Source organism: Tricharina praecox, assembly GCF_024521635.1.
Source record: "Tricharina praecox strain CBS 144465 chromosome Unknown BZA05scaffold_9, whole genome shotgun sequence".
Taxonomy (NCBI): Eukaryota; Fungi; Ascomycota; class Pezizomycetes; order Pezizales; family Pyronemataceae; genus Tricharina; species Tricharina praecox.
In genome coordinates this window covers 920514-938696 of record NW_026250411.1, presented here as the reverse complement: position 1 = coordinate 938696, position 18183 = coordinate 920514, and the positions used below count along the sequence as shown (strand labels likewise).

General features: G+C 54.4%; 6 protein-coding genes and 3 non-coding genes across 9 annotated transcripts; 3 read left to right on the top strand and 6 right to left on the bottom strand.

Annotated features, from left to right (window-relative positions):
- Positions 1-1833: 1833 nt before the first annotated feature.
- Positions 1834-2729, bottom strand: BZA05DRAFT_275499 (uncharacterized protein). Its single transcript, XM_051480274.1, has 2 exons — positions 2687-2729; positions 1834-2623 (listed from the first exon to the last, which is right to left on the bottom strand). Exon 2 carries the CDS (start codon positions 2564-2566, stop codon positions 1967-1969), a length of 600 nt encoding a protein of 199 aa, XP_051340509.1. The 5' UTR covers positions 2567-2623; positions 2687-2729; the 3' UTR covers positions 1834-1966.
- Positions 2730-4743: 2014 nt separating this feature from the next.
- On the top strand, positions 4744-7760 carry BZA05DRAFT_275475 (uncharacterized protein). Its single transcript, XM_051480272.1, has 4 exons — positions 4744-6153; positions 6207-6306; positions 6365-6916; positions 6968-7760. Exons 1-4 carry the CDS (start codon positions 4957-4959, stop codon positions 7627-7629), a joined length of 2511 nt encoding a protein of 836 aa, XP_051340508.1. The 5' UTR covers positions 4744-4956; the 3' UTR covers positions 7630-7760.
- Positions 7761-8204, top strand: BZA05DRAFT_275476 (uncharacterized protein). Its single transcript, XM_051480273.1, has one exon. It carries the CDS (start codon positions 7892-7894, stop codon positions 8129-8131), a length of 240 nt encoding a protein of 79 aa, XP_051340507.1. The 5' UTR covers positions 7761-7891; the 3' UTR covers positions 8132-8204.
- Positions 8205-9037: 833 nt separating this feature from the next.
- Positions 9038-10444, bottom strand: BZA05DRAFT_418021 (uncharacterized protein; the record flags this gene model as incomplete). Its single annotated transcript, XM_051485492.1, has 5 exons — positions 9038-9152; positions 9188-9215; positions 9270-9768; positions 9993-10072; positions 10240-10444. The coding sequence occupies 5 exons, from the start codon at positions 10442-10444 to the stop codon at positions 9038-9040; spliced, it is 927 nt and encodes a 308-aa protein (XP_051340506.1).
- BZA05DRAFT_t140 lies at positions 9834-9906 on the bottom strand. Its single transcript has one exon. It is a non-coding gene; the product is annotated as a tRNA-Lys (tRNA).
- Positions 10445-10523: 79 nt separating the features above from the next.
- Positions 10524-10596, bottom strand: BZA05DRAFT_t139. The gene has a single exon. It is a non-coding gene; the product is annotated as a tRNA-Lys (tRNA).
- A 1506-nt stretch (positions 10597-12102) lies between these two features.
- On the bottom strand, positions 12103-12175 carry BZA05DRAFT_t138. Its single transcript has one exon. It is a non-coding gene; the product is annotated as a tRNA-Lys (tRNA).
- A 1212-nt stretch (positions 12176-13387) lies between these two features.
- On the top strand, positions 13388-13892 carry BZA05DRAFT_418020 (uncharacterized protein; the record flags this gene model as incomplete). Its single annotated transcript, XM_051485491.1, has 3 exons — positions 13388-13573; positions 13610-13788; positions 13868-13892. 3 exons carry the CDS (start codon positions 13388-13390, stop codon positions 13890-13892), a joined length of 390 nt encoding a protein of 129 aa, XP_051340505.1.
- Positions 13893-15002: 1110 nt separating this feature from the next.
- On the bottom strand, positions 15003-16799 carry BZA05DRAFT_275452 (uncharacterized protein). Its single transcript, XM_051480271.1, has one exon. It carries the CDS (start codon positions 16407-16409, stop codon positions 15075-15077), a length of 1335 nt encoding a protein of 444 aa, XP_051340504.1. The 5' UTR covers positions 16410-16799; the 3' UTR covers positions 15003-15074.
- Between the last annotated feature and the right edge of the window lie 1384 nt (positions 16800-18183).

The following is an 18183-nucleotide window of genomic DNA, read 5'->3' as shown; positions in this document are numbered from 1 at the left end:
GTCATAACTACGCCGCTGCCGCCGCTACTGCTGCTTGCCACAGCTCGCCGCCGCAGCTACCTATGTAAGAGGAGTGCGGAGGAATGGATTGCGGAGGAGTTCCCACTTGTGTATGTACTCTACCATAGCACTCTATACTAGTCATAGCCGTTTGCGGGATGAGCATAGGTACCTACATAGGGTACTTACCAGTACATACGGTGATTAACTGGGGCACTGGGGCACTGGAGCATGTACTGGCGGACCGTGGGCCATGACCGACGAGCTCGGAGCCTCAGACAACGTACCAGGAGCTGTCAATAAGTGGTGCCTCACCACTATTACGAATTATAAGCGCAAATAAGCACTAGTCTACATTAGGAGTGCACTAAGCCGGATACAATAAAATGAGTGAGTGGTTGTGACTAAGTTGTATGGGGGGGAAATGCTAAGCTGTATGGGGGAAAAACCGGTGAGGCAGCACTTACCCTTACACCCGAGTACAAAGCAGCGGTGACAGTGACGGTGACGCGTCTGTTTTAAAGACGACGAGGTGCACTGCGGAGACAGAACCGCATGTATGTCAAAGTAGCGTAGGTACCTTGTGGTCAACCACGTCGTCGTACCCGCCGGTGATTGGGACCGAAGTGTGAGACGGTGAGACCCATGAGATAATGATCGGCCATACGAGATGATGTTAGAGATTCGACCTCCGAGAGACACAGAGACAGAGACAGGGACAGAGACAGAGGCAGGGACAGAGACAGAGGGATGCCCCGCCCCGACAGACAGATGGGCTGCTCCGACTGGTTAGTTGCGGGTCAGTGCTGTCCGCTAACTACTCTAGAGTACATGGAGTACATACCTGGAGTACTAGAGCGAACACAATTGAAGATTCGCTGTTCACGGTTTTTTCTTTGGGCTCGCGTCTAGATACAAGAGAGCTAAGTACCTGTATGTGTATGGACACACGAGTCGCACCCTGTTGCTGGCAGTCTGGCAGCCAGCAGTGACTTGCATGGTTGGTACCTAGAGCCTCTCGAGAGTACCATGAATGTCCTGTCGGATTCCTGTGAAAATTCCATCTTGAGCGTCGCAAGTACATGCGCGTTTAGGGGCCCCATACATAACCTCACCTCCTACGGCCCGGCCGGGATGGCCCCGGTGGACGAGGTTTGGGTGATATCTCTGTCCCTGCGAGTCTGCAAGTCTGCGACTCTACCTAGTCCCTTCGCAATCTCTCAGCTGTCGTTGCCAGTCTGTCGGTTCGCATTCTTACTGAGTGCAAGGAATGGATGGGCGAGTGCGCGGCGGATGGAGACCGGATCGATTGCTGTGGCGAAGCCACATGCATAGGTAAGTGAGAAGGTACCTGGGTGATAAGAGCTTGAGGGAGGATTCTTCGAAGAGTCAACTCAACTCAACTGCCCACCACCACTTGCTGGCGCGCGATTAAGCAGACATGCTCTCAGAGTAAGCTGATTGACGGAGATATAGCACCGTAGAGTGCATCCCTAGCTTAGTAGGTACACGCCGGCAGCCCCCGAGTGAAAACTTCTTCATGTTTGGTCTACATCCATAAGGGGTGATTTGTAGAGTTTGTGGGGTCGCAAAACCTGATAAATCGAGGAACGTTCCATGCATGCAATGCAGCATAGCCGTTGAAGCTTTGACCTCCCAGAAGAATTTTTTTCTTCTATTTTTTTCTTTCTTTCCGTGCATAGCATGCTCCGGTCCTCTAGAGCTTGAGGTTGTTTCGGTCGGCAAGTGTCTAGAGTAGAGTGCGGTATCTTCCACTCTAAACCCAGCGATGCAAGACTTCACGATGATTATTTTGCCGAGCGGCTTGATATCGAACCCGCCAATTGTTCCCGGCAACCACGACGGAGGGCGGGCTCTATGGGCTGAGCTGTGTGGTGTGGTTGTATATCTACACCACGACACGCAGATTAACGGAGGTGGGGCCACCGCAGTTGGTGACTGATAGCTACATACGGTATGTACTGCGGCTGGCCGTCCCAGCAGAGGAAAAGATATCCAGCCTTATCTCCAACGAGTGCATGGAGGTTGCTTCATGATCCTCTCGAATCCGAGGCGAGGACTGACGCGATCCCAGAGGACACCGGATGATTCGTCCAAAGATGTGCTGGGAGCCTGAGAGAGCCTGGGAGCCTGAGAGCGTGCGGTTGAGTCCGCACATGGGAGTGGTGATAGGACAAGATAGATAGCAGGAAGTCGAGAGATAGAGCATGTACGTATATCCATCCGCGGCCGGCTCGTCTGTGTGGACTTGCTCGATCTGTCGCGACGCTACGGCGGCCCGTGCCCGGCGGCGGGAATTATGTTTTTCCTTTCCTCGCAGAGGAAGGCAGGAAGCTCTCGTTAGCGGCTTGCCGTCCAACAGGCGAGCAGAATTGCAGCGTTCTGGAACCTTTCCCGGAACTTTGGAGGCGAGGGCTGGGATGAAAATCGAGCAAATCCGAGATGCTACTATATTCGGGCGCCGAGCAAGGAACCAACCTGTACAGGTACATAAGTTCATCAGCTCTGCGATTCCCGACGAGCGAATCAGGTGTCCTCGAGCCATCCGTTGGAGCTCTCTGGTGGATACCCGACTCGGGCTCTCCGTCTGCTAGGTATATGCCTACGCGAGAAATGGAAACATTCAGCACCTTTCTCGCTCCGAGCCTTCCGGGATTCATCATACTCGCTCCGCCGACGACATTCAATCAGCAAAGTGCATAGGTGCAAGTCTCAACGAATAACTACCTGGAGCCACTTCCGGAAGACTCCCTACGCCCACAGGCATGGCGTGTTTCATGAAGCTGCTGGCGCGACAGATGAGAGAGGGATGAGAGACCGCGAGCCCATGAGTCGGCGAGTGAGTCGGGTTCACAGGGGAGATGAAGGAGGGAACGGGGACTCTGGACGTGGACGGGAGCAGGGCACAGTTGGGCATCGGCCAGAGCAACGATTCTTGTACCTGCTTACCAGGTCGCTTCCACACTGGAGGCGGCTCGATCGAGAATGTCGTTCTCGGCAGCAAGTGCCCACATCGAGCACCACGTTGCTGCAGAACTTGGGATGCGATTGCGAGGTGGTACAAATTCGACGGGAGATGTGCGAGCTCGTGGCAGTGGCTATCGTATCGGAAGGGTATCGGGTATGTGCATGTCTTTGGACAACGTGCAGGCAGGCAGGCAGGCAGGGCAGATGCTGCACGATATTTGCTTTTTTCACGTTTTTCTTCCTTCTTTCCATTCGGGCCGTTGGATGAAACAATAGCGACGCAATCCTCAACGTCGTCCGTCCAATCGATCGAAGCCATGCATCCACCCATCCATCCACGTTCATCTCGAAATGTTTCGGAGGCGAAGTCTGACTGCTGGAGAACATTACGCTGAACTACCACCAACCGTATGAGGCACTTGTACTTCGCGCACACACGCCCCCTGTGCTGTGTAGAGTCGAGTCGAACACTGCCGGTCTTTTCCTTGCTTAGCGACCGCCGATCGTGAGCTACTCTAAATTTTGCTCGTCTGCGAGACAAAATAGAAGCACGCTATGGCTTTAGGGTAGAGAACCTTCTCTCTGTGCTCCGTGCTCTGTGCTCAGCGCTGAGAGAGCCGACTGGAACTCGCCAGATCTTTTTCGTCCTTGCTCGAGGGCAGTCTTGAACGTTCGATCCTCGGATGTACTCTACTAGTACCGGTAGACAGGAGAGGAGCCGGAAAATCCGCAGATAGCGGCTTGCGGTCGGCAAAATCAGCAGCGAGCTCGAATTCGCCATCGCCACGCTGATGTCGGCACCCATTGGACAACACCATCCCTCATCGCTCCGACGCGGCCAGATTTCGTGGGGCGCACTGTTCTGCTGCGTGCGTGAGGTCCGGGAGTTCGAGTGTAACACCGTCCCTGGATTCGAATCTGCTGTCTGTCAGGCTTCCCTGCAGATATAAAGTCGCTAGTTGCGAGCACTGTCTCCGACCGACTAGTAGATAACCGTCCACTGCCCCAACCTTGCACGCCTGGCTCCGGCTGCTGGCAGACTGCGGGAAAAGCCCTGATGAGACGCTAGACGGCGACGGCGACGGCGACGGACGGAGCGATCGCTGTCTGATGTGCGTAACACCCCCCGGCGGGTGGGTAAGCCGCCCGTGGGTAGATGGGTTGGTTGGTGGGTGGGTGGGTGGAGCTGTTGAGAGGAGGAGGTCTAGTTACTGACCACCACCACCACCGACCGCTATGCGTGTGTGCACCTTTGCTATCTGCTGCTAGAAAAAGGCCGAAGTGACCAAAGTCCCCGCCTCTTCTCCTCCTTTCCTCTCTCTTATTCCCTCCACCCCCCTAACATACTCGTCGACCTCTGCTCTCTTCCCCTCTCGCCCTACCTGTAATCTACTATAGTCGTATAGTCAGAGTACATGTTCTAGCTCGGGCTGTTCTCCACATCAACTGCCTTCCGCCACCACTTCTCCATATCTCGGATCGTCGAAAAAAGTACTTTCTCCCGCGCATACATACACTATAGTGGTGAGTAAACCCTATCGGTTCGCCTTCGTCCGCATTAAAAATCAACCGCAAATTCATCCCCATCATCCTATACCCTATTTCCGTTTTCAAACTTTCTGTTGCCGTTTGTAATAGCCTGTTCCTGCCTCGGCCATTCTGGGCCGTAGGGCGAGACGTCATACTTCCATTTTCAGGGACTACATCTGACTGGCAAAAAACAGACTGTCCCCTACGCACGCCCCCCCCCCCCCCCCCACCACCGCTATCCTTCTCCTCCTGGTGGCCATCCCATCTTCGATACAACATTCACCAAGCCATTGACCTTCGCATACTCCTTGGCTATTTTTCGACCGCTCCATCTACCACTGTTCGAGTACAACTAAATCTGTACCAAAAATAAAAAAAGCATCAATCTCCCTTCACCTTATCTTCAGAGCTCGTCCGTCCGTCCGAAAGCTGCCATTAATGGCCGCCGATTCCTCCCCTAACGGGGCGGCCGGAAACCCCTTCCTCGATTACGCCGATACTCCTCAGAACTCGAATGAACACTCACATGTATCGAGTCCCGATGCCAGTCGACCGAATTCCGCTGGTGGTGGTGGACGAGGAGTGCGATTCGGTCCCGGAGAAACTCTAGATTTATTGGGAAACAGGACCGCCTTCGATCTCAGTCCCTATCCTACCGGCGATTCGGTCCAATATTATCCCACACCTCAATTGAGAACTTCAACTTCTTCTCCACCGCCACGAATCGAGGTTGCGTACTTTCCCGATTCTCCGGGTCCAATCTCGGGAGCCAGCACTCCCGGAACCCCAGGAACTCCAGTCACTGTTCCGCCGAAAAGCTTTGCATACAAGAAGGCGAAAGTTGAGGATGACGACGAGATAAATGAGAAGTATGACACCTTCACTCCACGGAGTGTCATGTCCCCCCAACAGCGGATGTCAAAGTATGGAGGAAGCTATTCTGCGCCGACCTCAGCCCGTAACTCGCCAGTTTTGAGTCCGTATGCCGTCGGTGCCGGCCATTCGGGTGGTGCTGTTGCTGTTGACGATATCCCCACATTCGACATCTCGGACGAAACAAAAACAGCAACAGTTGGTGGGAGTCCGGGCCAGGATACGCAGAAATCGGGACCTGGGCTGGTAGCTACCAGGGAAGCCCAGGAGCTTGTCAGACAGCACACCCGGCGAGGAGGACGAATTGCGGATCGATTCCGTCGGCCTGCTGTCGAAGAGCAACCAGTCTACGAAACTTTGCCCTCTGGATACAACACACCCATGGACCGTAGGCATGCGGATTACATTCCGAAGCCCGATCATTTGCACGGTGGTGTGTTGGGCAACTTGCTCAAGTTGTACCATCAGGATGGGCAGGAGTCACGACCGCTTAACGGACATCACTCGGCCGCCCCGAGTATCTCCTCGCAGTCTGGTCGCACAACGCCGAAATGGTACACAAAGAGTGCCAACACTTCTTCGACCTCGCTCGGCAGTTTTCTGGCGGCTACAGGCGCGCAGACTGCGGCTACTGCGGGTGGTGCAGCAGGCACAGCGGCAAGGGTTAACCGGCCGAAACTGAAGCATCGACCCCATAGCGGTGGTATAATCGACAAATTCAAGAGTATTCCTAGGTCGAATACCTTTGAAGAAGAGACACGGGTACGTCGTATGTTTTTCCTCTTTTCGAATGCAACTAACAGAGCATTCATCAGATCACCGTCCACATTGCTTCGCTGCTCCAACGACAGAAGTACATCATCAAAATTTGCAGAGCGCTCATGCTCTACGGTGCCCCTACGCACAGAATGGAGGGTAAGGATCCGGCCCGTTCCACTCAGCCGCTTGCAATAGTTACTAACAAATTATACAGAGGCATTGAAGATGACATCGAGAGTCCTTCAAATCGATGCTCAATTCCTCTACATCCCGGGCTGCATGATCATGAGTTTCGGGGACCAGTCGACCCACACCTCGGAGATGCAAATCGTGCGTACCGCGCAAGGCCTCGATATGGCGAAGCTACACGATTGTCATCTGGTATACAAGGAGGTTATACATGACTGTATCGGAGTCGAAGAGGCTATCGGAAGACTGGACGACATCATCAACAGAAAACCACTACGCAGTCCTTGGGTACAGGTATTCATCTACGGAATCGCCAGTGCTACGGTTGGTCCTTTCGGTTTCAAGGCGGGTCCCATGGACATCCCGGTCTTGTTCTTGCTTGGATGCATGCTGGGCTTCTTGCAGCTCATTCTGGCACCGAGATCCGAGCTCTACTCCAACGTTTTCGAGATATCAGCTGCAATCATTACGAGCTTCTTCGCCAGAATGTTCGGCTCCATCAACGGAGGGAACACGTTTTGCTTTTCCGCGCTCGCCCAGGCGTCTATTGCCCTGATCTTGCCCGGGTACATCATCTGTAAGTTGCTTCGAGCCAATACTTTTCTGTTGCAATACTGACTTTTAAAAGTGTGTGGATCCCTCGAACTGCAGTCGAAGAATATTGTGGCTGGCTCGGTCCGCATGTTCTACGCCATCATTTACTCTTTGTTCCTCGGCTTCGGTATCACCATCGGCTCAGCACTTTACGGCCTCGTTGACAAAAACGCCACCTCTGCTACAACCTGTCAAAACCCCTTCGATTGGCGGTACAATTCTCTCTGGGTCGGGGCATTCGCTTTGTGTTTACTCCTTGTGAACCAAGCACGGTGGCGCCAGGCCCCAGTGATGGTGGGTATCGCACTTGCCGGATACGTGGTCAACTACTTTTCGAGTCAGCGATTCGTCGCACAGCCTCAAATCGCCAACGGGCTGGGTGCATTCACCGTGGGTGTACTCGGCAATCTCTACTCCAGAGTGGGACATGGGTTGGCTTTCGCGGCCATGCTTCCGGCGATCTTCGTGCAAGTGCCTAGTGGGCTCGCTGCCCAAGGCTCGCTGCTTGCCGGCCTCGAAGGGGCTGATGCAATCCTGAAGAACTCCGTGTCGACTCCGATATCCGGAACCTCCATCATGTTCGAATTCGGGTTTTCGATGGTCCAGGTGGCAATCGGTACTACCGTCGGTCTCTTTGCAGCAGCGCTCGTGGTCTATCCGATCCCGAAAAAGAGGTCTGGTCTGTTTTCCTTCTAGGACAAGGCGAGCAGGATTCTACATCCTCGGCTTTGTTCACATCACCACTTTTCTGAGTCGTTGCCCATCCCTTTCGTTTATTCATATTGATCTTCATACTTTTTTTAACCCATTCTTCATTTTGCTTGCTTGTTTTCCTTTGGCGTACAAATTGCGGCTTTCTTTCTTTCTTTTTGGTTCATTTCCTGGTCTTTCGGTTTTACATTGGCGGGATACTCTAGATTGGCGGGTTTTCTTTCTTTTCGGCTTTTACAACATAAATATGGTGCGCCTGGTGCTTGAAATCTTTGTATTGCGTTGTTTCCTTTGTGTCGCATGGCTTAAATCGCTCTCACGAACTGACGATTCTGTTACGATTTGTTTTGTTGGAGTCTCATTCTTTGGGTGTTTTTCAGCCGGACTTGTCTATATTTTTTTGTCCCTCTTTTCTTTTGTCCCTCTTTCTTTTGTCTCTCTTTCTTTTGTCTCTTTCTTTTGCGCTCTCTTCCGGTTTGGAGGGTAATCACTTTAGATGCATAGGCCTGGAGTTATGCTTTTGTTTCCGTTTGTTGTCTTGTATTATAACTTGTGTTGACTGTCCGTCCAGCTCCGTGTGCATTGTATATATATTAGAACACGGGGGACGGATGCAAATTGGAATTTGGAAGAGTAGAAATAATCTTCACACTGCACCTTAGTTCTCTGTTGCCTGTCTGAAAAAAAAAAAACCTCCGGACTTGTGTCCGCCGGAGGGGGTTCAAAATCCAGATTGTGGGTTGCCAGCCGCACCACGGCAGCGGCTATCGATGCCAGACACTGGAGTCATATTGTGGCCAGTTCTTATTCCAAACCGCACTGCTTTATCTATCTCACTGCCCTGTACATAGGTGGCCTGCACTGCAGACCTTGTTCATGTTGGCCTGTTGGCCGGTCGAGAGCGGCCGCGGATGGAGTACCACCCAGACCAGAGCTGAGTCCAGGCTAGGCCACGGAGTGGGATGGTTGGCTGCGGCTGCGACCGTTGATATGATATGGATATGATATGGATACCCGGCAATCCGCACGGGGGATGGGTGCCGTATGTACATAAATGTGCGCCCCCTCCCCTTCCCCCCCTTCCCCCTTCTCCCTTCCCCCAGTTTCTTGCTTGCTTATCGTGATCGCCGTGGCCGCAGGGTAGTAGGGTAGTAAGGTAGTAGGGTAGTAAGGTAGTAGGGTAGTATGTAGGGACTTATCCGCCCGCTAGGGACGGCATCGGCATACACAAATACACATATACATACGCAACAGCGAAAATCACACGCCAGGATCAACTGCCTAGGTAGGTACTTAGGTAGAGTAACGGGACCCTAGTATGTATGCGGTATGTATGCAACGGCGCTCCACTGCCGGTTGGTCTGTGCGCACTGCTGGCTGGAACTAGAGTAGATTATGTAGGAGCCGACGACGGCGCGTGGAGGGGCAGATGCTGAGGGGCGGATGCGGAGGGGCGGATGCGGATGCGGATGCGGATGCGGATGCGGATGCGGATGCGGATGCGGGTGCTGACGGGTGGACGTGGTCATCGGCGATCACTCACCCACTCACTCGCTCACGGTCCGCTGCAGCTTGCGGGGATGGGATGGGTACGGTACTTCGGTCGTGGGGTCATGGGATCTCACCCGCTGACCGCTGATACTTCAACAGTGCGGAATCCGATCCGGCTCCGGGCTGGATTGTGGCCTCCAGAGGACAGGGATTCGCCGTTGGAAAAGCGCGTGCTTGCTGGGAGGTGTTGGAGCACGCCGACCAGAGCAGCCTGGTACCACTGTCCACTGTCCAGCACCCGCGGGCTTGCGAGGCCTGGTTATCGACAGAAACGAAGAGCTTTTCCTCGTCGAGCAGACGGCCCAGGCTGGTTTCCGCTGTCTGTAGCATAGGACGTGATCGAGATATATGGACCACGGAGCGGTCGAGAGTAGGCGGCGCTGAGTGGTCGGTGGCAGGAGCTGTGGGACCGGTGGCCCGGTGGGAGATCGGTCGGAGACGGGCGCGTGTGAGCAGTGGTGGGAACGCAGCAGCAGCAGCAGAATACCCAAGGGCTAGCAGTGGGATGTCGTATGCGAGTCGCTCAGCACGGCCCACGGGACGGCACAGCGTGACATGGGTGGGAGCAAAAAACTTCACCACGCCCAGACCAAAACAAAAACATAAACAAAAGCAACAGCCGAGCTGTCTCCAGAGACAGCCCCACGCGGGGGTCGAACCCGCAACCTTCAGATTAAGAGTCTGACGCTCTACCGATTGAGCTAGCGAGGCTTTATGCCGGGAGGTGCGCAAAAGGATCCATGGACTCTCACTCGGGTTATTGGTTGGAAACGATGCTATAATATCTCACTCGATACGTTGTCATCGTTGGCACAGGCTTTCGCCTCTTTCCTAGGCTCGAGGCTACAGCCTCCCTTCTCTAGACATAATACACATACTGTAATTCATCCATTCAGTCGCTATCAATAACAAACGTAGGTACATATATGCAAACTCGATGACGGGGAGGCAGCAGCAGGGGTCTGGATCGGTGCGGCGGAGGGCTTTTCATTGCACATATGGGATGGGGGATGGGCTGCGCGTACTGGTGGAATACCTACATACCGTATATACTCTGCCTACTAGGTTGGTAGGTAATCCCGTAGTCGAATCGCCGTTTCGGTCCGTAGAGTCTGGTCCGGCTGCGTAGGGTAGTGGCAGTGGCAGTGACAGTGAAAATTCCGGTGCCAGTGCCCAAGGGCTGGCAGTGGGCAGTGGATATCGCATCCGAGCCTCCCAGCACGGCTAACGGGACGGCACAGAGTGACATGGATGGGAGCAAAAATTTCACCACGCCCAGACCAACAACAAAAACAAAAGCAAAAGCAACAGCTGAGCTGTCCACAGACAGCCCCACGCGGGGGTCGAACCCGCAACCTTCAGATTAAGAGTCTGACGCTCTACCGATTGAGCTAGCGAGGCTTTGGAGGCTCGAATATGAAAAAAGGGGTACATGAGCCATCACTCGTGTGTGCGTACTAGCTGCGCTGGAGGATGGAAGGGTTTGAGCGGCGGAGAGGAGCAGGGCGGTGGGATTGAGAAACCGAGCTCACACCATGCTTCATGTCATCTCCTGACAAAGAGGCAGGGAATGAAGCGGGTGAGGAGCGGAATTTGTATTTCCTAGCTTTATTTCCTTGGTGTGCTCTGCAAGGAAGCCACGTCTGGCCATCCAACGAAAGTCTGGTTGGACAGTGGACAGTGGACAGTGGACACGGAAACGGAGTGGCCATTGCCACGATCTGTATAGGACGCAAGCAAGCAAGCAAGCAAGCAAGCAAGCAATGACCAAAACCCCAAAACGAAGGGTTTGGACGAATCGAGACGGAGACGAGGGATAGAAACGGGTGAAACGGAGTGTCGCAAGGTACTTGGGTACCGTATCAGCACGTATGGCCAGACGGCTTGCCCGACCAAGTGAGTGTAGGTAGAAAAGCACTGAGTGATCGCCGAGTGACAACAATTACATAGGTATATACGAGCCCTCGGCCACCGGTGAAGATGGCGGCCGAGAATTGGAAGTGCGTTGGCAGAGGCGTATAATGTGGAGAGCCTCTTCTGGCCTATATATGGTCGCCGGAAATAACTGTACCATGCGGTTTTCGCTTTACGTCGAGAACGGGAGCTGGCATACGGTACGGCAAGATAACACGGCTGGAGACGATGTATGGTAGGTACTCGATATGCGTATGTACGAGGGGGTGAGTGGACCTTATTTTTTCTTACATACATAGGAGGTAGATAGCTTTGTTTCTTTGCTGCGTTCCAAGTATGTACATGTAAGTACACATCGTCGGGGAAAGGCCAGCGGAAGCCATGTAGGGCCGTCTGTCAAGGTCGGGCTGGACGGTGGACAAGGACTAGATAGGTAGCTCGCAAGCTCAAAAAAAAGGCAAGTACCGCCGTACCACGTCTTCGCCGTGCGTCATCTCTCTCGGGGTTTCCGGCCCAACGAACCTACGTCATCAAATTCGGAGAAATATTTGCGGCCTCCACCGGTACCTGCATACGTACCCTACGTGAATACATGTAAAATTCGAAATCTAGGTTCATGGGCCCGGAAAAATCTTCAGCCCGAGGAATCACGGGCGATTAGTTACGGGTGGGTGGATCCGCGTGTATGATACATATATATCTCTCGGCAGCCGTTGACGGCGTCTATGCAGTTATGGGTCTCCGTTCTTCCTTGCAAATTGCCGTCTTCCATCCTCGTTCCCGCAAGCCCCAGCCCAAGCCCAAGCCACGTATGCACATAGCGCCACTGGCTGGCCAGGGGCAAAATTTCTGTAGGAAAAAAGTTCTTCCGGCCTCGCCCGCTACATACTGGGCTCTGGTTAATGGTTTGTCCACCACTGACAACCCTTGGAGGCAAAAGCTTTAAGCCACCATGGAAAAGATAATGGGAGGGAAGCAAAAGCAAAAGATGAAAGCCCCACGCGGGGGTCGAACCCGCAGCCTTAAGATTAAGAGTCTTACGCTCTACCGATTGAGCTAGCGAGGCCTTGCGTGTTGGTTTGCCGTGGCTGGACTTTGTGAAGCATGTATGTGTGGCTGCGTGCTGTGCAATGGTGTCGGGTTTCGAGTTTGTGCTTTCCGATCTCTGGAACTTCGATGCCCAGTGGGTTTTTGCCTCCGGACTGACAATTATCTACTCTAGAGTATGTAGGTAGCAACTAGCGGACTTCCTAGCCGCCCGCTGAGTTGCACGTTTGATCACTCGTAGGTAGCTAAGTAACCTCCGCCGGCCATCCGCCGGCTCTCCTCTAGTCTCTGCAGCGGTGATATTAACCCTCTCCCCTCCCCCCGTCCACGTCCACCTCCACTTCGGCTATATGTACGGTAGATACTCCGTGTTAGCCCGCAACGTGGCAGCTCTACTGCGCTGAAACTCACTCGTTCCACACCTTCAGACCTCCGCCACTACTATATCGAGATCCGAGCATGTGCTACCTAGCTGCTCGATCGCCCATAGCCGTCCCCCCACTGCCTTTGCGGATATATGTATACCGTATATACCGTATATACCGTCCGGCTATGTCGCGCTGCTTCGCCCTCCTCTCCCCGCCCCGCACGATCGATATGTACAGTCTGTACATACAAGGCAAGGCGAGGCAGTGCACTGTACTGTATCGGCGCGGACTGTATCGGTGCGGACAATATCCGTAGCTAAACAGGATATATAGGTACCTACTCCGCACCATCACGCACAACGTTGCACTCATCTTGCCCGTGCCCGGCACCCCGCCCCCGCCTCCCCGTCCACGGTCCATCCCATCGCGAGGTCGAGTGGTCGAGCGGGGTACATACCTACGTACCTTAGGTACGTATGCGTCGCCGCTGGAAACATCATACATCATACATCATATGTACATGTACATGTATCCGCTGCGGACCTGCGACACACATGTCAGCTCATATACATATGCACGCAAGCACGTCACGTATATATAGTAGAGTACTTTGCCGCTCTAGACATGTGCGATATATTGCGATCGTGCTGACTTGTGAATCACTACCACCAGCACTGCCACTACTACCATTTACTGAGATAAGGTAAGCCCCGCTCTGGTACTTGTACATAGGTACACCGTTGATGCGTGATAGTGATGCGTGATGCGTGATGCGCGCCACAGTTATCGGCCGCCACAGGCCACAGCGGGACGGTATCGGCTTCGAGAGTTTCTAGGCAGCGGCGGCGACGGAATGATGCGGGATGTTTTCTTCTGCTTTCTTTCCCGCCGTATCCGTGGTCCAGGCGGAAAAGCTTGGTGTGGCTATGGCTGTTAGGACCGGAGGGAGGTGCATATATAACGTGGCCCCCGGGGCCGAGTTTTTGAGCCCTCGGAAGGCGTTGGTGATATGCAACTCGCACCTCGCACGGGCGAGGGCGAGGGTGAGGGTAAGTGGACTCTGCTACGCCTACCTATGTAGGTAGGTATCCCACCAGCGGAGGATCTTTGAGCCTGATGTACTGGAGCCTACCGGCCTGCCAGCCTCCAGGTCGACGGGCCCTTCCTTCGTCCATTCCTCGAGGCTCGTCCCGATCCTCGTCCTGATCGATCAGCGTTCTGCTCGGACAATGGATATGTGTATAGTAGCATACGTTCCGTATGGGTATGCCATATATATCCGTATGGGTATCCGTATGGATGTCTGAGCGTGACTCTGACTGTGAAAGGGATGAACTTTGAAGCACCGAGGGTGAGGGCGAGGGCTAGGGTGAGGTCTCAGGATGCCTTTCAGGGCGAGGTCTCAGGGCACCTTTCAGGGCACCTTTCAGGGCACCTTTCAGGGCACCTTTCAGGACGTAGGATACATACCTGTCAGGGAACCATTCAGAATACTTTCAGGATACCCCTCAGGACACTTTTCAGGGCGCGGCGATGTCCAGTTCCTATACACAGATATGCGATATGCGATACTACAGATAGGTAGATAACAACCTGTCAGTCCCAGCCCCCTGGGAATCCCATGATTCCCATCCACTCGCGGCCAAAACAGATATGTAGACAAGTATGTAGGACAGGCCGCCGATATTCTACCAGGATCCGGACTCCGGAAATGATTCCGATCTTGTCGGGAAAACCCTCAAAGATTATACCTACCAGTACCGAAGTACCTACTTGGTTGATACATATGTACTCTTGCCAAATGAGTATCTAGGTAACCGAAAGATAGGGCTGAGCTGACCTGAGCAATAAGGGGCTTGCTGGCTGTCTGGCAGGCGGACGGGTTTGGCGGCGACCTTTGCCGGTGTTCACCCTTCGACGTTCATTATTGCCAGATATGCGCGCATAGCAAAAGAGCAGGTTCCACAAACCCACAAACCCACAAACCCACAGACCCATAGACGCTGCCTCTCTACCATCACCGGAAGAAACAAGATCACCGCACAAGATGTCAGATGTCAGAAAGATTCTTTTCTTTGTTCTCAAATTTTTTTTTTTGCAACCCCCGCGATTCTATTCTAGAGTATGAGGTAGTCGGTAAAGTGATGATCTGGAGCAGAGAGAGAGAGAGCAAGTAGAGTAGTAGAGAGGAGACTTCCCCCCGAAAACATGATGGGAGGAAGAAAAAACAATAATAATAATAAAAAAGGACACCCCAAAACCCAAAACCCGAACCCAAAACCCGCAACACGAACCGACTCTCCCCTTCCAGAAACCCCAAAGGAAGTGATTAAAAAACAAAACCAGCCAGTGCTCGAAAGAAAACAAGAAGAAGAAAAAACGCCCCACGCGCCCCCAAGTGTATAAGTAAGGTATGGACAAAAGAAAAGAAAAGAAACAATAAACAACCCGGTCCTCCCATGCGTGCAACAAAGGCCTTCTCGATAGACGAGAATCCGTGCATCTGCATCATACCCTCCTCCAGTATTTACAATAATCCTGTCTCCCGCTCTAGTACGCGGCCGACATTCTTCTTCCCATCAGCCGGCCAAGTCCGCCCTCCAATTCACTTTCGCGACAGAGAGCAGGCATCTCCTCGACGATCCTCTTGCCCCACATCCTCTGAAAAGCGAGCTCCTCGGGAGTGCTTCTGGGACGGGCACGTTTGCGGTCCTGATTGCTCGGAGTGCTGAGTCGTGTGGGTGGCTGCTGGAGGTATTCGTCGATCTGCATCTCGCATTCAAAGATGCCCTCGTCGTTGTTGATTTCGCCACTGCCGCGACCACTAGTGCTTCCAAGGTATCCTTCGGGCAGGATCTTTTGTGGCGGGGGTCCCTTGGGCGCCGGCATGATGTCGTCGTCCTCGTCCTCGCTCCACATGAACTCGTCGACACCGTTGGTGCCGCCGGAACCGCCGGACCAGCAGGATCGTAGCTCCTGTTCCTGCAGGTCGATGGTATCGAGCACGCGGTTTCGCGCGTCGATGAGTGCGATCTGCTCGGCGCGGCGTTTGCGATCGATGGTCTTCTTCGACGGTGGGGTCCCCGAGGGAGAACCGTAGTTGGACCATGTGCCGGCGGAGGCGGGGGAAGCGGCAGCAGCAGCAGCAGCGGGAAGAGTGTTGGCCCTCTGCTCACGAAGGTAGCCCAAGACCCGTTCCCACCGTGCTTCCCGCGAGTCCCCGCTGACCTTGGAGACGGCCTCCTTGGTGAGCTTCTGGCGTGGCCTAGCGGGAGGCTTGGAGCGAGACCTCGACTGTTCCCGCAGGTGTTGGTAGGACGAGCTCGGCTTCGGCGATGGCGAGGCGGCAGGTGGTGGTCGTGAAGAGTAGATGGTGGTGTTTCCCCTCGGTACGGAGGAGTTCTGCATCGGCGAGCCGTGATGGTTGTGGTTGATGGCCATGCTGGTGGGCGGTGGGCTCGCGGGTACGCAGAGGCCGGGAGTGTTGTCGTAGGAAGAAGCGGGTGTCAGGATCATGAATCCGCCTGGAAGCAGGCACTGTGTAGTCTGTCGGCCCATGTTGTTGGTGTTGATGTTGTGGCTGGGAGGAGGTGGAGGGGGATGTGTTGTGTTTGTGTAGGAAGGTTGCGAGGCGTGTAGAGTGTGTAGTGCTGCGCGTGCCGACCGCAGAACATCTGTATAGTGTGCGTGCGGATTGTATTGGTGTCTCGTGGGAGTGGCCTGGGGAGACACGGGTGAGGCGGGTGGTGTTGGGAACTGCTGTTGCTGGTGGTGTTGTTGTTGGGGGGTGGGCTGAGCAGCGGCAGGTGAGTGAGTGGGAGGGTGCGAGGCTGAAGCAGCCGTCAGGTGGTGGAGGAGCTTGAGCTTTTTCATTGCGTTGGACATGGTGGGCGGGAGGCTTATGAGTTGAAGCAGCAGGGCTGGGGGGAGGGGGGGTGGTGTCTCAGGTGGTTATGCAGGGCAGGTGAATCCGAGCTTTCAGTGGCAGACTCGGGCTAGGATGTGTTCGGGTGAGATGGCAATTGTTGGTCTGGCGGGATGGGTAAGTGGGAGCTTTGACTGGGTGGATATGTCTGTGCGGGATCGGGTTATCGGCTGGCTGGGTCTGGCTGGGTCTGGCTGGTCTTGCTGGTCTGGCTAACTGTTCAGAAAAAGAGGCAGTGGCGAGGGGGGGCGGGCTCGGGGTATTTATCCAGGACGCGGAAGATGGATTTTCGTGAGCGGACGGGGGAGCGAAGTGGAGCGAGGTGGTATGGGTTGAGGATATTCCGGGGAGGGATGGATATAAAGGAAGACATCGGGAGCCAGTTGTTCGCGCATCGCTAGGGCGCTCGTACGTTGCGTCGCAGCAGCGCAGCGCAGCCCGCAGCCCGCCGACCGCAAATCATCTGTGCGACCCTCACTCCCGGCCCCGACCCGTTAGGTAGCGCCGAGTGCCAGAGCGAGTGGGATGGGAAATAGAGTAGAGTGGATAGAGTGGACTAATAGAGTACGGTGTGTCGAGGAGGAGAGGGGAGTCGTAGCAGGCATCGTGGGGGGAGTGTGAAGATAGTCGTAGTCAGCAGGCATCGTGGGAGGAGAATGTGGATAGTCGTAGTCAGCACGCATCTGGAGGAGGAGTGGTAGCAGTGCCGTAGTGGTAGTAGCAGATAGTCGTGGTAGTGATGCCGTATTGTGGGTTGACGACGAGATCCCACATATCTACCCAAGTACTTGGCTACTTCCTATCCCTCCTCCCGCGGCCAAGTGCCGTCTTCTCCAAAGAACCCCCCACAGGCCCCCTCCCCCATATCGTACAGATCATATCACCGTCCATAAACCGGCAACCGAGCGAAGAAGCACAGCGGGATACCCGTCCCTCCCTTCCCCGTCTCTCCCTTCGCTCCCTCGCCCCTCGCCCCTCGCCCCTCCCCTACATACCCTGTCCAGAAACCAACGCGGTCATGGCGGTATCGCGTCTGCGGTACTTGCTCTCATACGGCCGGTGTTGGCCCTGGTCGCATACCTACACACCTGTAACCTACTCTGCCTACCTATCGTGAGAAGTCGGTTCGTCCGACGAATCGACGACCGGCCCACACGCAGCCACGTAACTAACCCACCAGCAGCACTCCCAGCATTCCCAGCATTCCAGCACTCCCAGCACTCCCGGTTCAGCACGCACCCCGCTGCAGGATACGTGGAAGAGGAGTCGAGGAGTGGAGCAGTGGAGCAGTGGAGGAGTTTTTTTCTTCTTTCTTGCCTTTCCTGCGATTGCTGGGAAACGTCGGTCGGTCGGAGGGTCGTCGAGTGCAGTGCAGTCAGTGCGTGCCGAATAACGCTGGCCTTTGTGTTGGTTTGGCGAATAGGTGAACGGGAATGCGTGGATGGGCCCTCCCACCGAGGCGGGGTGTAGGAACGTAAAATTTTTCATCGAAGGACTCGGGGCTTTCTTCTTCGCTGTGATTCAGAACAAACGGGTTTCCCAATAGAACCGACCCCCCCAAGGCTTCAGGCTTCAGGCTTCACTCCGACTCGACGACTCGACGATACCTAGTGGGACTCCCCCCACCCCGTGTTCACGCCTCAGCAGCACAGCGATACGAACAAACCAAAACGTGGGAGACAATGGGCAGTAGTCAGTAGTTTAGGTATGTGTGTAGGCAGGTATGAGGCAGGT

Coding starts and splice junctions, on each gene's coding strand:
- BZA05DRAFT_275499 (XM_051480274.1), bottom strand. CDS start 2,566: ATGGCTCGAGGACACCTGATTCGCTCGTCGGGAATCGCAGAGCTGATG.
- BZA05DRAFT_275475 (XM_051480272.1), top strand. CDS start 4,957: ATGGCCGCCGATTCCTCCCCTAACGGGGCGGCCGGAAACCCCTTCCTC. Junction 6,154..6,206: donor CCTTTGAAGAAGAGACACGG/GTACGTCGTATG, acceptor AGCATTCATCAG/ATCACCGTCCACATTGCTTC. Junction 6,917..6,967: donor CTTGCCCGGGTACATCATCT/GTAAGTTGCTTC, acceptor GACTTTTAAAAG/TGTGTGGATCCCTCGAACTG.
- BZA05DRAFT_275476 (XM_051480273.1), top strand. CDS start 7,892: ATGGTGCGCCTGGTGCTTGAAATCTTTGTATTGCGTTGTTTCCTTTGT.
- BZA05DRAFT_275452 (XM_051480271.1), bottom strand. CDS start 16,409: ATGTCCAACGCAATGAAAAAGCTCAAGCTCCTCCACCACCTGACGGCT.